We start from the raw sequence: 16,773 nt of genomic DNA, 5'->3' as shown, positions 1-16,773 counted from the left end.
CTGCGCATATGACCAAAAGTAAGAGCTTAATTGCACCTTCAAGAGGAACTTGCTTGCTGTCTAGGACATGAAAGCATAATTACATGTAGCCAGCCAGAAGTGCAATGGAAAGACAAACCAAAAGAAAAAGTTAGAGATAAAGCCAAGACAGGTTCATACAAAGGCACTCAGAGATACACACAGTGCTGACACAAGGAGGAAAGTTCTCAATGAGAGAACACCTTGTTTTCTCTTCGTAAAATCATCAAAGCAGGAAAAAAAATACACATACTTAAGAATAGTAAATAAGTAGAAGTTACAGCTACAGCTGCCTGAAAACATTTTCAGTGGAAAACATTCAAGTGTTGCAATCTTAGAAAGAAAGCCTTCCTCTAAGTGGGTAATCTTATTTGGAGAAAAAATTCCAGTAAATTACCAACCTCACTCCAAAAAGAATAATCATAAACATTTTCCAACCCACTTACATCAGTGATTTTTGATCAGTTAAACCATCAACTAGGGTAGCTGTACATTATTACAAGCAATATGCTGTTTTTCCTAGAGAAATAGCCAGTGAACATAAAATCAGTTGCAGGATGCAATTTGTTAACTGAATAAACAATTGCATTCTACAAGACACTTGGATTAAAAAACTCTCCCACTGTAGCTGAGAAGTTTCATAAGCACTAATAGCAAGCTGGCCTCTAGTTCAAATATACCTATTGTTATTCGGAATCATGAAATGGCACTCACACGTGTACATGCGACAGATCAAGGCTGTATACCTGTTCAAGAACCTGACAGCCCAGAGGCAGGTTTCTTCATCTCTGAGCCTCCCAGCAGGCAAGAACAATCTATGCAAAATTCCTAGTGCAGATGGGCAAACATGGGCTCAGAGAGGTTAAGTAACTTGCCAAGAGCAGTCAGCCAGCAAGAGACAGTGCCATTCCACACAGAGATGTCATTTCCTGCCAAAAGCCCTTTCGGTTACCAAGAACACTATTAATCATAGGGAACATTTTCTGAACACATAACTATGTGACAGGGTCTGAGGAAAGCACTTCATGTGGATCTCTTCATTTAATTCTCACCATAACTTCAATGTTATTCATCAGTTCACAGTAAAGGAATAAAATCGTTCTCAGATACACGTCTACATGACCAGTCTCACTTAAAATTAGAACTACAGTGAGAACATTCTACACCTTTGAGATTGCCTGTACCATTGTTGAGGCAGAGGAAAAGAGAGAACTCCCACAGTGTGGGCAAAATGATTGACTGGTACTTAACAGGAAGGGCAATTTGGCAATATGCATCAAATTTTCTTTTTTTTTTTTTTTTAGGGTCGCACCTGCAGCATATGGAGGTTCCCAGGAGCTACAGCTGCCAGCCTATACCACAGCCACAGTAACACAAGATCTGAGCCACATCTGCGACCTACAACACAGCTCATGGCAATGCCAGATCCTTAACCCACTAAGCCAGACCAGGGATTAAACCTGCAACCTCATGGTTTCTAGTCAGATTCACTGCCACTGCGCCACAACAAGAACTCTATTATATGCATCAAATTACAAACACCATACATCTTAACCAAGAAATTCCACTCTTCAGCATGTAACCTATAAACACCCTCAACCATGAATGAAATGATATGGGGACAATACTACTCACTGTAGTACATGTGCACACTCACCAATGAGGAAGTAGTGGTACAAGGATTCGTTTATAAAATGGAGTCCTATCCAATCATAAAAAAGAGGGCATGCTTCTTATAAAGTGATATAAAATGATCTCCAAAACACTTTGGTTAAAAAAGAAATAACTGCACACCTAGGATAGGGTGGCTCCAGAAAAACACACAAGAGATGTATATATAACATGAAACCTTTTGGGAAAAAGGAACTGAGTGGGTAGACAACAGCACTGGAAAAGCCAATTTGAAGGGTAATCCTTAAAGCTTGATTCCTAAAGTCTTCTGTTTCCAGCCACTAGATTAGGGGAAATTCTCACTGCCTGAAATACACAAAAGGGGAAACTAGGTTTGGACAGCTGTCATGTCTCCTTGCCAGTGAACTCTGCAATCAGAGTGGGGAATTTTGCACCTAAAGGGACAGATTGAGGGCCTCAGGGAACTTACAGAACAGGATGAGTGGCTTGTTCTGGCCCGCCTGAGTGCTTGATTTTGACTGCATGTGCAACAGAATTGGATGGGAGACTTCAGTTATTGACCCCTGGGAGTGAAATTGGAGCAAGAGGGGGAGACAATCCTCAGCTATCTGTAATCTGTTTAGCAGCTACACGCATCTACCATCTACCAAAAAGAGGCCAGGAGTTACTCATTACCAAAATGGCAGCATCCTGCATTGAGGCCACTCCAATCAGCACCTCACTGTCAGATTCATGCAGATAATAGCCAAAAACAAGTAACTTATTCTCCAAACTACAGTGGACATATGTCAAGCTCTTTCAAGGGCTCCCGTGTGCCCACCCAGTCTCCTGGCAGACATGCAGCCTGAGTGAGAGGTCCACCCTTCACTCCTGGCAAACAGCCCAGGGGGGTAAGTGATTTCTCGAAGCGCTCTCAGTAGGTTTGAAGTAAAGGGGAGTCATTCCTGCCTCTTCTCTGGGTGTAAAAATCTCAATTCTGCTTCGATAAGCAACGTACACACAACGCAGGTTCTTTCCCACCCTGAGGTCTTTGCTTGCGTTACTTCTAATTGCCCCTCCTTCAGGAATTAAGTCATGACTAATTCTTATTAATGCAATGAATGCTAATTGAGGACCATGCAAGCGCTGTTTCTTCTGCAATACTGGCTGCATCTTGTACATACATGTCATGACAGCCCTGTTACATTGCACTGTCAAGTGTCTACTCGCCTGGTTGCTTCCCCACCAGCATGTGAATCCTTTAAGGCAAAAATGCCCAGCACAGAGCAGGTGCCCTTAAAACAACTGTCGAGTAGAATTTGTAGGGAAAATGCATTTGCTGAGCTTAACTTAGTCGTCGTCTTATTATTATTGGGAAACAACTTGCCTTTCTCTGCTCTCTTTTGTTACAGAAAATCCTTTCTAATTCACATCCAAGGTCAGGAGGCTGCTCTCCATAGAACTTTCAGGACAATGGACCCTCTGAAATCAGCCTGGCTATGAAGGCAGCTGTGACTGTGCTCTCCATTTCCATCTTATCAAAATAACAGCACTGCACCACAATGCTTGGCCATGTCTACATCTAATTTGGCCTAGATCAGGAGGAAAATGAATACTGAAAGGGTGAGGTAAATAGCATAATCTGTTGACCTTGCTTAGACTCTGTCTAAAATTCACAGTAACTAAAATAATTTAGGAGAACAGAAGGGATAAGTGTGCAATCTCCACAAACATCAAATGTAGTAAAAACCATGCGACAGCATTCACAAAGTCTAAAGCATACACATAATCTATTTTATAATGCACGGATTCAAACTTCAATCTCATTCTAATGGGCTACTGCATGGGAAATAAAACTATTTTAAAGAAGAAAATTGTACAGAGAATAAACGTGTAAGTTTCCTGGTGATTCTCACCAAGGATTCAACGTATTTTCTTATTGAAACAATCAAACAAGCTCTTGGCAAAAAGATTTGATATTGCTGTCAGAACGATGGAAGAATTCAAACTATTTATAATGCAAAAAATTTGTTTAAAGCAGATACATCGCTTCTTATTTTTCTCATTTTGAAAAGCAGCTATGTTTCATTCAGCAATAACTCTTCTCTCATTCTCCCTGAGAATCTGTACAAAAGCAGTATTTCAACTAAAATCGGTTCTGAAGGATCTTTTATGAAAATGCAAAATGCAGAAGACCCCAATTAAATTTCCAACAAAACACTGCCATTTTGAGTACACAAAGTCATCTCAGTAGGGTCACACTTTTTGCAGGAATTGCAGCCTAGAAATTAGTTACCAGTGTGACATGTCAAAACAAATTTTAAAAGAATAGAATGCAATGCAATTGTAATATTTTAACTATTTGTTTGTATGCACAACCAGTATTCTCTGGCATGTAAATACATTCATTTATTCAAGATCCCTCAGAAAAATAAAAAAGGTTTATTGCCCCCTGCCTTTTTCTTGCACCCAGGTGAAATGTGAGTAAATAACACATGTTGAGTGAGTCAGAAAATGAGTACTGAATGAAGATAGAGTGCAGGTAATATTTCTGAAAGGCAGAAGTCATCGTCACACAAATAACTCATTTTTAAACATTCACTCAGCCTTCAAAAGAAGTTTTTCAAAGATATACATCAACTGTACTACACTAAAGGTTATTACTTTGTGGAAAAAACAAAGCTTTAAATAACATGTAACAGTGCTGGGGATTCATAAAAAAGATTGTAATGTAGTAAGAAAAACAAAACAAAATAAAATAAATAATAAGACTACCTGGGAATAAAACTCTGTTCCAAAGAATTTCCATATTCTCCTAATTGTGACAATATAATTATTTAAATGAAAAACATTTTTATAAATGAAAATGTTTTAGCATCCAAGGGAATTCTAAGTAGAAAACCAGGATTCAGAGCAGAGCTGTGCAGATTCTCTTCTGTTTTTTCTTTAAATAGAAAATCAGGTCTTAATCCTTTTCACAATGTCAACCTGTATCATCACAATGTACACTTTAAATGCCTCACAATTTTGTCAATTTTATCTCAAGAAGCTAAAAAAAAAACTAAAAAACCCTAGCCCTAGGATTTAAACTCATAAAAAAGTTACACATCAAAGACTCCTCCTATATCTCACATATCTATACAACTTCTGAACTTCAACACACCCTCTTCCATGTGAGGCAAAAATTAAAATATGCTTTCTGCAGTAATGTACATACTAAAATCACTTTTTTTCCAACCAAAAAAAAGAGAAAACACTGACTGCATTTTGAACCACAGAATTTGGGAGATGAAGGCACAGGGAGGGGAGGTGGCTCTGAGACACGCTGAACGGCAAGTCATGGGAGGGCCAGCACTCCAGTCCAGACTGAACTTCTCAACTCAACATACTGTATTATCAGGAAGGCAAGAGCTAACTGCATGGCTTTTCACATAAAAACAGATTTTTGAAACACCTGTCTCCTATCTTCCCTAAAATTGTGTATTACAATAATTACCTTGACATCTTTCCCTTAGTAGTTACTTATTTTTTTTCTTTTTTAGAATAGATAAATGACTGGTGGTATATCTAAGCAATGAAATACCACGTGATAAGGAAAAAAGAATGAAACACAGCTGCAGGCAACAAAATAAATCTCACACATCATGCCAAATAAATAATGCTGGACATGAAATCATAAAATATGTATTTTTCTACTCTTTCATAAAGGTTACATATAATGTTTAGGAGTGAATGCCCACATGATAAAACTGCAAACAAAAACAAGGAAGTGATCACCATAAGGGAAAACTCCTGCTAAGAGGGAAGCAACTGGGTCGGGCACAGTGGGGTCTCCAGGTGCTTGCTGACAAGGGTCAAGTTCTTTCAACCGAGAAGGCTGTTACATGGATAATCACATTGTCATAATTCATCCACCTATATATTCATGTTTTGTGCATTTTCCTACTTGAGTATTATATTTCACACACAAAAAATTATAGTATCATTTCTGGGAATGACCAAATATCAAAAAATTTTTAAAAAACCACTTTACTAGGATGGAATTCATCCCACAAATGTCCCCTCACATACATTGCTTTTCATAGCAAAAGATTACAAGTTACCTAAATGCCCATCAAAATATAAGTCACCCAACATCTATATACTGGAATATTACTTAGTATCATTAAATGGTTTATTTTTATATGTCCTGATATGGAATAATCTCCAAGATAAAATTAGGTTTAAAATAAACAGATCAATGCATGAAATATGTTGCCCCATTGAAATAAATATACATATGCTTAAATTAAAAATATGCAGATAAAAACATTTCTTTGGATATTTTAGCATTGTATGGTTCCAAAAAGTAAGGAAGTGGATTTTTAAAAGGATGTTTACCTATTGAAAGGACATACCATAGGAGCCAACCTGGAAGAACTCTATCTCTTCCAAAATATTTAATAATTACAAGAGGGAAAATAGTAAGGTTACAATGAAGAATTGAGGCAAATGACTTCTTAGCCAAGCAATCAAGGTTCCTATCATCAGTGGTTACTTCTTCATAGTTCAGCTATCACAGACATGGAGCCACCTTAGGTAAGAATGAAGCTATGGATGGGCCACTCTGACTGCTGATGCTACTATTTCAGCAGAACACCTACCCACCCACTAGACCTAAGAACCAAGATTAACACTCAACAGTGTTTTATAAAGTGATCATAACCTCCCTTTATAACTTTTTAAACTCATTTCTCCAAATAAATTTACTGAACAAAACTTGTCACTCTTTGGTACTTTAATATTAGAAGTTAAGATAGTTACCTCTCTTAAAACAGTGCTTTTGTAGCCTCGATACAATCCCTGGATGCCCTGAAACAAACAAAGGGCCAAGAGCTCAGTAAGTTAGAATAGCAGAGACTTCTAAATGACATTCTGCATAAAGAAGATGTACATTTTTTGAAGCTTGATGTTCAAAATACTCACAATGACCACGGTTCTATAAGAGGTAAAGGTTCTAAACTGGCTATATAGAGCTCAAGTCACCTCTCTTTAAAATAGGAACATTTCTAACAATAAAGCTGACTATAGGAGTTCCCACTGTGGTGCAACAGGTTGAGGATCTGGTGTTATCCCAGCTTTGGCATTAGGAGGTCACACAACTTGCCACTCAGATTTGATCCCTGGGCCAGGAACATGCATATGCTTAGATGTGGCCAAAAAGAAAAAAAAAAAGCAGACTACATACTAATTAAGCTTTACTAGTTTTCAATATTTCTTCTCCTGAAAAAAATTCTTGAGAAGCTTTTAAACAAACATATTTTCAAAAGCAAACCCACAGAGTTGTCATTAACCCCTTCATGTAAAAACAAAATTACATCTAATAGTTTCAATCATAAGAAATCACAAATTCATGAATAATCTCTCAGTAGTGATAAATACCTCTGGTCAAACCTGATGTATTTAACCATCCACATGATTCAATAGGGATCTTTTACTGGAATGATCTCTTTCATAGGATTAAATACTCAATGTCTCCTCCACCCAGGTGATAGAGGGATCGTTAAGAATAACTTTTCTAGGAGTTCCTGTCATGGTGCAGTAGAAATGAATCTGACTAGGAACCATGAGGTTGCAGGTTCAATCCCTGGCCTAGCTCACTGAGTTAAGGATCCAGCGTTGCCATGAGTTGTGGTGTTAGGCTGCAGACACAGTTCGGATCTAATGTTGCTGTGGCTATGGTGTAAAGCCAATAGCTGTAGCTCCAATTGAACCCCTAGCCTGGGAAACTTCATATGCCGCAGGTGTGGCCCTAAAAAGAAAAAAAAAAAAAAAGCTTTTCTAGGACTTCCCTGGTGGCTCTGTGGGTTAAGGATCCAGCACTGTCACTGCTGTGGCTTGGGTTCAATCCCTGGCCTGGAACTTATGAATGCCACAGCCAATTAAAAAAAATTTTTTTTTAATTTTAAGAGTAACTTTTTTCGTGTGATTGATTTCTATTCAAAAAAAAAAAAAAAAATCCACTCATTAGTCCCTGGTCACATAGCAAACAGGCAAGATTTGTGACCCACAGCTTAAAATGAACCAGTACAAGAGGAATTAATTTTCATATAAACATTATGATGTTGCTCACTAGTATTAGCCCACTGCCACAGGTCTCTTCTGTGGGTCCTCAAATTCTGTAGCAATGTTTTAACATAATATCTTTTTTTTTTGGCCTCACTCACAGCACATGGTAATTCCTGGGTTAGGGATCAAACCTGAGCTACAGCAGTGACAACACGGGATCCTTAACCACTAGGCCGCCACGGAACTCCTAACATGTAATCTTTCTTCACTTTACATATTCGTTATCCATATCTGATTCCAAAGGAATAAAAGGACAACTACAATATATGACACATACTTAGTAGCAGCACTCATGTGTGTGTCTTTAGAAATTTAAAATAGAAAGGTAAAGTTGCTATAATTAGATAATAAATTTAGGCTTAAGGTCTCTTTTTTTTTTGTTTGTTTGCTTTTTAGGGCCGTACTTGCAGCATATGGAAGCTCCTAGCCTAGGGGTTGAGTCGGAGCTACAGCTGCCAGCCTACACCACCACCGAAGGAACGAGGGATCCAAGCCACATCTTCAACCTATACCATAGCTCACAACAACAACAGATCCCCAACCCACTGAATGAGGCCAGGGATTGAACCCACATCCTCATGGATAACTAGTCCAATTCATTTCCACTATGCCACTACAGCAAACTCCCTTAAAGTTTCTTCTAAGGCTCCTGGCATGAGGGCCACAGTCTTCATATTAGCTACCATAAAATTTTTCTCAACAAATAAAAAAGAGCTTAAAAACACAGTCTCACCTCTTGATATAAGATGGTAGAGAAAATGCGAAATGTTCCTGAAGAAGCAGACACTTGTGCCCTCTGCTTAACCACTTCAGAAGGAACTCGAATCAGGCAGGCAACCTAAAACATAAAAATTTAATTGCATCCTAAAAGAGAAGTAACTGCTACAAAAATGGAAAATTTTTATAAGCAAAAAGAATAGTTTTATTTATTTTTTATTTTATTTTATTTATTTATTTTGTCTTTTTGCCTTTTCTAGGGCCACTCCTGCGGCACATGGAGGTTCCCAGGCTAGGGGTCCAATCAGAGCTGTAGCCGCCGGCCTACACCACAGCCACAGCAATGCAGGATCTGAGCCACGTCTGCGACCCACACCACAGCTCATGGCAACACCAGATCCTTAACCCACTGAGCAAGGCCAGGGATCGAACCTGCAACCTCATGGTTCCTAGTCGGATTCATTAACCACTGAGCCATGACGGGAACTCCCAAAGCAAAAAGAATAGTTTTAAAACAAGCATAATGTTACAGGTTCGGTGCAAGACATCAAAAATTTTCTTTTTAAACCTAAAACACCAATGGACATGCACTGTGTTATCAGCCCAGAAGCTTTCCTCCCATGTCCCATACAGATCCTCCCACCTCCTGTCTCACTGCTCCAGGCACATGTCTAGAAGTCTCTTGATGGGAAGTAGCACATTTATTCATTCTGAACTCCCAGCTCCTGGGGCAGCATCTGGCATTCACAAGACAGCTATTTAAAAAATATGGTCAAGAGATGGACCAAAAGGGCCTTAGCTTTATGGGAGCAAAACACACACTGGTAGAGGCAAGACTGAAAATTAGCTGGTGACCCCGAATCTGCCATGCCACTCCACCCCCAGCCTCAACCAGCTCCCAGTCCCAGCATCCCCCAATTCCCCCCCACGCCCACCCAACAGCTGAGGAGTAACTGCAGGCATCCTGGATCCTCCTCCAGCATTAGAGGGGACATAGGTCCTGAATGGTCTGTACTCACACCTGACCAGTCAACAATTAACTGTTAATACCACCCTTGCTGATAGGCCAGGGTCAGTGATGTGCCAACTCACACTCAGTCTTCCAGGACTCTGCCTTCAGCAGCCTAATCTTCAGAAATAGGAACCATAAAAAAATTCTAAAATTTAAAAATTAAAAAATTTTTACAAAAGCAGTTCCCACTGTGGCACTGTGGTTTAAGAATCCTACCACAGCAGTGGCCTGGCTTGCTGTGGATGTGCGGGTTTGATCGCCAGCCTGGTGTAGTGGGCTAAAGGATCTGGCATTGCCACAGCTGTGGTGAAGGTCACAGCTGCAGCTCAGAATCAATCACTGGCCTTGGAACTTCCACCTGGTGAGGTGCAGCCATTAAAAAAAAAGAAGAAATAGTAAAAATAAAGAACTGATTAAACCAGAAGGGACTTTGCCCATGAAGGACAGAAGACAGGGAAAGGGAGGCAGAGAACAAGGAGGGAGACATATAAACTGATACCTTAAACTGCTTCAGTGCAGCTCTTGTATTTAAGCTTCCCCACACTAAGCTGCCTGCCAAGGATACAAACTTTTCCTCCAACCTGAAATTCACACACCTGACTCTGGTGTTCAATGTTTTGTACATGATTGAGATTAATTTTAAAACCTTTAGAATATATGTGTATCATATATAAATGTATGTGTTCGAGGCACAGTAACATCTGGACAATCTTTCAATGATACATGAAGCAAAATGGAAAGAACAACAAGAAATTTAACAAAGCCATCCTATCAAGAAGGGTACAGAAACTCCAAAGATGTTTGTCCTTCTCAATATGTACTCTCCTAATTCCTAATTTGAGATGACTACCCAATGCGGATATTATTTAAGGCTTTGTCTTTCTAACATTAAGTAGCTCTAAAGTAAAAATTACCACACTTTTTTTTTTTTTTTTTGGTCTTTTTAGGCCACACCTGCAGAATATGGAAGTTCCCAGGCGAGAGGTCAAATCGGAGCTATTACCCACCAGCCTATGCCACAGCCACAGCAACTCAGGATCCAAAACATGTCTGTAACCTACACAGGTCACGGCAATGCCAGACCCTTAACCCACTAAGAGAGGCCAGGGATCAAAACCATGTCCTCATGGATACTAGTCAGGATCATTATCACTGAGTCACAAGAGAAACTCCCAAATCAGCAAACTTTTTAGGTAAAAGATCAAATAGTAAACATTTCAGACTGCACAAAGGTTTGACTACGCTGTGAAAACACAAAAGCAGACATAGATAATAATATGTACATGAATGGAGTGACTGTGTTCCAATAAAACTTTATTTATGAAGAAAACAGGCAAAGGTTTGCCAACCCCTCTCTAGGTATAAACACAGGCAAACCCTTCCCTGGTATCAGCCTAGACAAGAGCAGCGTAGGCAGAGAACAAGTGAGGCTTTAGCACCCCAAGATCCAAGGGACAGAGATGACATGTGATGTGGTTCCAGATGTCAAGGGGTCAGCTAACATGGACATATCACCTCTGAAAGATGGCACTCCAACTAATATGGTTAGGATAACAAATGATATATTACTCAAAGTTATTTTTCCTCCAAAACTGATAAGACTTACAAAATGACATAGTCTAATTTCTATTTATTCATTCATCAAACATTTAAATATTTTTTTGTTTGCAATGATACCTGCAATTTGGGATAATATATCTTTCCACCCACAGTCTCCCTTCAAAGGTACCTGATTCCATACAACAAAAATGGATGGAGCCACACTTGCGATGGAACATGATGGAAGATAACATGAGAAAAAGAACATTTATGTATATGTTTATATATGTATACATGTTTATATATTTATAAATATAACTGGGTCACTTTGCTATACAGCAAAAAATGACAGAATATTGTAAATCAACAATTTAAAAAATTAATTAAAAAAAAGATGGAGCCAGATACAGCACAAAAAGCTGCACGGTCAAAGACAGTAAGACGATGTTCTGACCTCAAATAGCCCACAGCTACATAGGAATAGTTTCAATAATACATGACAAAAAGAGATTAAGTTAAAAAGAGGCAAAAACAAGTTCCATAACAAATGGAGAGGAGGGGTACTTAGTCCAACCTCCAGACACATGGAGAACTGTCAGAGATTAGGCCTTCATAGAACCTTCCAAATGAGTCAGAATTAGCTGACAAGAAAGAAGAGGGCATGATGGGAACAATAAAAAGAAAAGCACACAAATAAAAAAGCAGGATGTTCAGGGGTGACAGAGACAACCTGCATGAAGACAGCACTCCACAGTTTGTATTCACTCATGCCATTCATTCCACATTACCAAAACCTCAGGTTTAAGGTCAGCAGTAATAGGAAGTAAGACTGGATAGGCCGTCAAGGAGGCTCTGTATGTCATGCAAGGAGCTTGGATGTCAATGCAGAGTTGACAGGGGCAAGCGAAAATTTTTAGGCAGAGGATATGCAGCAACATGGATGGACTTAGACGGCATGATGCTAAACGAAATAAATCGGACAGAGAAGGACAAATACTGTATGATATCACTTAGATGTAGAATCTAGAGTTACCTTTTTGGTTGGGGATTAACATGGCAAAATAGAAGGACGGGAGCTCAACTTCTCTCCTAAAAACAACAAAATTCACAACTAAAGACTGAGCACTCTTCACCAAAATGGACCGGAAACCTTAAAAAAGATACCCTACTCCAGAAGAAAAAGAGGAGGCCACATCAAGAGGTAGGAGGGGCGATTTCGCGATATAAACAACCCCATACCTCCTGGGTGGGAAGCTCCATAGACTGGAAACTAACTGGTTCACAGAGACTCACCTACAGGAGTGAGAGTTCTGAGCCACACATCAAATTCTCACGTGTGGGGATCTGGCACAGGGAGAAAGAGCCCCAGAGCATCTGGCATTGAAGGCCAGTGGGGCTTGTGCACAAGAGCTCCACAGGACTTGGGGAAACGGAGACCCCATTCTTAAAAGGCGCACACAGACTTTCACATGCACTGAGTACCAGGGCAAAGCAAAGTCTCCAAGAGAATCTGGGTCAAACCTGACCACAGTTCTTGGAGGACATCCTGGGAAAACAGGGGTGAATGTGGCTTGTTGTGAGGGAAGGACATTGAAAGTGAAGGTCTCGGGAATATTCAGCAGCAGTGCCTTTCTCTGGAGGTGGCCATTCTGGGAAAATCTGGCCCCACCAGTCAGCCAGCTGCTGAGACGTCCCAGGGCAAACAACAACCCAGGTGGGATCACAGCCCCACCCCTCAGTAAACAGGCTACCTAAAGACCCCTCAGGCACACAGCTGCCTCTAATCCCATCCAGAGACTAAGCCCCACCCACCAGAGGGATTAGAATCGGCTCCTCCTACCAGGGGGCAGACATCAGCCCCTCCAATCAGGAAGCCTACAGCAAGCCCCCCATACTGACCTCAGCCACAGGGGGGCAGCATCAGAAGTAAGAGTGGCTACAACTCTATTATCTGTAAGAAGGTCACCACACCAAAAACCTATAAAAATGAAAAGACAGAGGACTATAACGCAATGAGGGAGAAAGGAAAAACCCCAGAAAAACAGCTAAGCCATAAGGAGATTCTCAGCCTCCAGGAAAAAGACTTTAGACTGTTGATGCTGAAGAAGATACAAGACATTGGAAATAAACTGGAGGCAAAGATGGATAACTTACAGGAAACAGTGAGCAAAGAGATACAAGATATAAAACTTAAACAAGAAGAGATGCAAAATACAATAACTGAAATAAAAAATTCACTAGAAGCAGCTAACAGCAGAATACAGGAGGCAGAAAAACGAATAAGCGAGGTGAGGACAGATTAGTGGAAATTACGGATGCAGAACAGAAAAGAGAAAAAAAGATTGAAAACAAACGAAGAGAGTCTCAGAGAACTCTGGGACAACGTGAAACGCACCAACATCCGTATTATAGGGGTGCCAGAAGGAGAAGAGAGAGAGAAGAAGACAGCAAAAATATTCCAAGAGATAACAGCCGAAAACTTCCCTTACATGGGGAAGGAATCACTCACTCAAATCCAGGAAGCACAACGAGTACCATATAAAATAAACCCAAGGAGGAACACCCCGAGACACATACTAATCAAACTGACCAAAATTAAAGACAAAGAGAAAATCTTGAAAGCAGCTAGGGAAAAGAAACAAATAACATACAAGGGAACCCTAATAAGGCTATCAGCAGATTTTTCAACAGAAATTCTGCAGCCAGAAGGGAGTGGCATGATACACTCAACGTGATGAAAGGAAAAAACCTCCAACCAAGACTACTCTACCCAGCAAGGCTCTCGTTCAGATTTGAAGGAGAAATCGAAACCTTCACAGATAAGCAAAAGCTGAGAGAATTCAGCAACACTAAACCAGCCTTACAACAAATACTAAAGGAACTTCTATAGGCAGAAAAGAACAAGAGAAGAAAGAAGGAAAGAAAAAAGAGCAGCAAAAACAAATCCAAAGTAATTAATGAAATGGCAATAAGAACATACATATCAATAATTACCTTAAATGTGAATGGACTAAACGCCCCAGCCAAAAGACATAGACTGGCTGAATGGATACAAAAACAAAACCCACATATATGCTGTCTTGAAGAGGACCACTTCACTTCTAGGGACACATACAAATTGGAAGTGAGAGGATGGAAGAAAATATTCCATGCAAATGGGGATCAAAAGAAAGCTGGAGTAGCAATACTCCTATCAGACAAAATAGACTTTAAAATGAAGAATATTTTAAGGGACAAGGAAGGTCACTACATAATGATCAAAGGATCAATTCAAGAAGAAGATATAACAATTTTAAATATCTACGCACCCAACCTAGGTTCGCCAAAATATATAAGGCAACTGCTAACAACCTTAAAAGGAGAAATTGACAATAACACAATCATAGTGGGGGACTTTAACACCCCACTTACAGCAATGGACAGATCAACCAGACAGAAAATCAATAAGGAGACACAGGCCCTGAATGAAGCATTAAACCAGGTGGACTTAATAGTTATTTATAGGACATTTCATCCAAAAGCAACAGAATACACATTCTTCTCAAGTGCACAGGGAACATCCTCTAAGACTGATCATATCCTGGGCTACAGATCCAACCTCAGTAACTTTAAGAAAATGGAAATCATATCAAGCATCTTTTCCGACCATAACGCTACACAACTGGAAATCAACAACAAGGAAAAAGACTGCAAAAAACACAAACACGTGGTCATAAAAAACATGCTACTAAGCAACCAATGGATCACTGAAGAAATCAAAGAGGAAATTAAAAAATACCCAGCAGCAAATGACAACGAAGATACGACACTCCAAAACCTATGGGACGCAGCAAAAGCCATTCTAAGAGGAAGTTTATAGCAATACAAGCCCACCTCAGAAACAAGAAAAAGCTCAAATAAACAAGCTAACTTTACATCTAAAGCAGCTCGAGAGAGAAGAACAGACAAGACCTAAAGTTAGTAGAAGGAAAGAAATCATAAAGATCAGAGCAGAAATCAATGAAATAGAAACAAAGAAAACCATAGAAAAGATCAATGAAACAAAAAGCTGGTTCTTTGAAAAGATCAACAAAATTGATAAACCCCTAGCCAGACTTATCAAGAAAAAAAAGAGAGAGGACTCAACTCAATAAAATTAGAAATGAAGAAGGAGAAGTAATAACAGACATCACAGAAATACAAAGGATCATAAGAGACTACTATGTGCAACTATATGCCAATAAAATGGAAAACCTAGAAGAAATGGATAAATTTTTAGAAAAGTACCATCTTCCTAGAGTAAACCAAGATGAAATAGAAAAGGTGAATGGACCAATCACAAGAACTGAAATTGAAACTGTGATTAAAAAACTTCCAACAAACAAAAGCCCAGGACCAGATGGCTTCACAGGTGAATTTTACCAAACATTTAGAGAAGAGCTAACACCTCTCCTTCTGAAACTATTTCAAAAAAATTGCAGAGGAAGGGATACTCCAGAACTCATTCTAAGAGGCCACCATCACCCTGGTACCAAAACCAGACAAAGACTCCACAAAAAAAGAAAACTATAGGCCAATTTCACTGATGAACATCAATGCAAAAATGCTCAACGAAATACTAGCAAACCACATCCAACAATACATTAAAAGGATTGTACATCATGATCAAGTGGGATTTAACCCAGGGATGCAAAAGTTCTTCAATATCCGCAAATCCATTAGTGTGATACACCACATTAACAAACTGAAGAATAAAAACCATACGGTCCTTTCAATAGATGCGGAAAAGCCTTTGACAAAATCCAACACCCATTTCTGATAGAAACCCTTCAGAGAGTGGGCATAGAGGGAATCTACCTCAACATGATAAAGGCCATATACGACAAACCCACAGCGAACATCATTCTCAATGGTGAAAAGCTGAAAGAATTCCCACTGAGATCAGGAACAAGACAAGGATGCCTACTCTCACCACTTCTCTTCAACATAGTTCTGCAAGTCCTAGCCACAGCAATCAGAGAAGTAGAAGAAATAAAAGGAATCCAAATTGGAAAGGAAGAAGTAAAACTATCGCTATTTGCAGATGACATGATACTATACCTAGAGAATCCTAAAGACTCTACCAGAAAACTGTTAGAGCTCATCCACGAATTTGGCAAAGTTGCAGGATACAAAATCAATACACAGAAATTGAGAGCGTTTCTATATACTAACAATGAAAAAGCAGAAAAGGAAATTAGGGAAGCAATCCCGTTTACCATCACATCCAAAAGAATAAAATACCTAGGAGTAAACCTACCTAAAGAGACAAAAGACCTATACTCTGAAAACTACAAGCCACTGATGAAAGAAATCAAAGATGACACAAATAAATGGAAAGACATACCATGCTCGTGGATTGGAAGCGTTAACATTATCAAAATGACTATACTACCTAAGGCAATCTACAGACTCAATGCAATCCCTATCAAATGGCCAAGGACATTTTTCACAGAACTTGAACAAAATATTTTAAAGTTTGTTTGGAAGCACAAAAGACCAGAATAGCCAAAGACATCCTGAAAAAGAAAAATGGAGCTGGAGGAATCAGGCTCCCAGACTTCAGACTATACTACAAAGCAAGAGTCATCAAAACTGCATGGTACCGGCACAAAGACAGAAATATAGATCAATGGAACAGGATAGAAAGCCCAGAATTAAACCCACACACCTACAGCCAACTCGTCTATGACAAAGGAAGCAAGAATATACAATGGAGAAAGGACAGCTTGTTCAATAAGTGGTGCTGG

At 39.5% G+C, this 16,773-nt stretch overlaps 1 protein-coding gene across 6 annotated transcripts in view; it reads right to left on the bottom strand.

The window, feature by feature from the left end:
• The window catches only part of SLC25A26 (solute carrier family 25 member 26), a 166,435-nt gene that overhangs the window by 108,531 nt on the left and 41,131 nt on the right, over positions 1-16,773 (bottom strand). For all 6 annotated transcript variants that reach the window (XR_002337625.1, XM_021069195.1, XM_021069193.1 and 3 more), the window contains exons 4-5: positions 8,471-8,575; positions 6,433-6,480 (exon numbers count right to left, since the gene is read on the bottom strand). Coding sequence is in view for 5 of the 6 variants with exons in the window: in XM_021069195.1 (XP_020924854.1) it covers positions 6,433-6,480; positions 8,471-8,575 (153 nt within the window). In the remaining variant the exon portion in view is untranslated. The remainder of the gene's footprint in view (positions 1-6,432; positions 6,481-8,470; positions 8,576-16,773) is intronic.

The sequence above is a fragment of the Sus scrofa genome, chromosome 13 (genome assembly GCF_000003025.6).
Source record: "Sus scrofa isolate TJ Tabasco breed Duroc chromosome 13, Sscrofa11.1, whole genome shotgun sequence".
In the NCBI taxonomy this organism is placed as follows: Eukaryota; Metazoa; Chordata; class Mammalia; order Artiodactyla; family Suidae; genus Sus; species Sus scrofa.
This window is presented reverse-complemented; position numbering and strand designations above follow the sequence as displayed.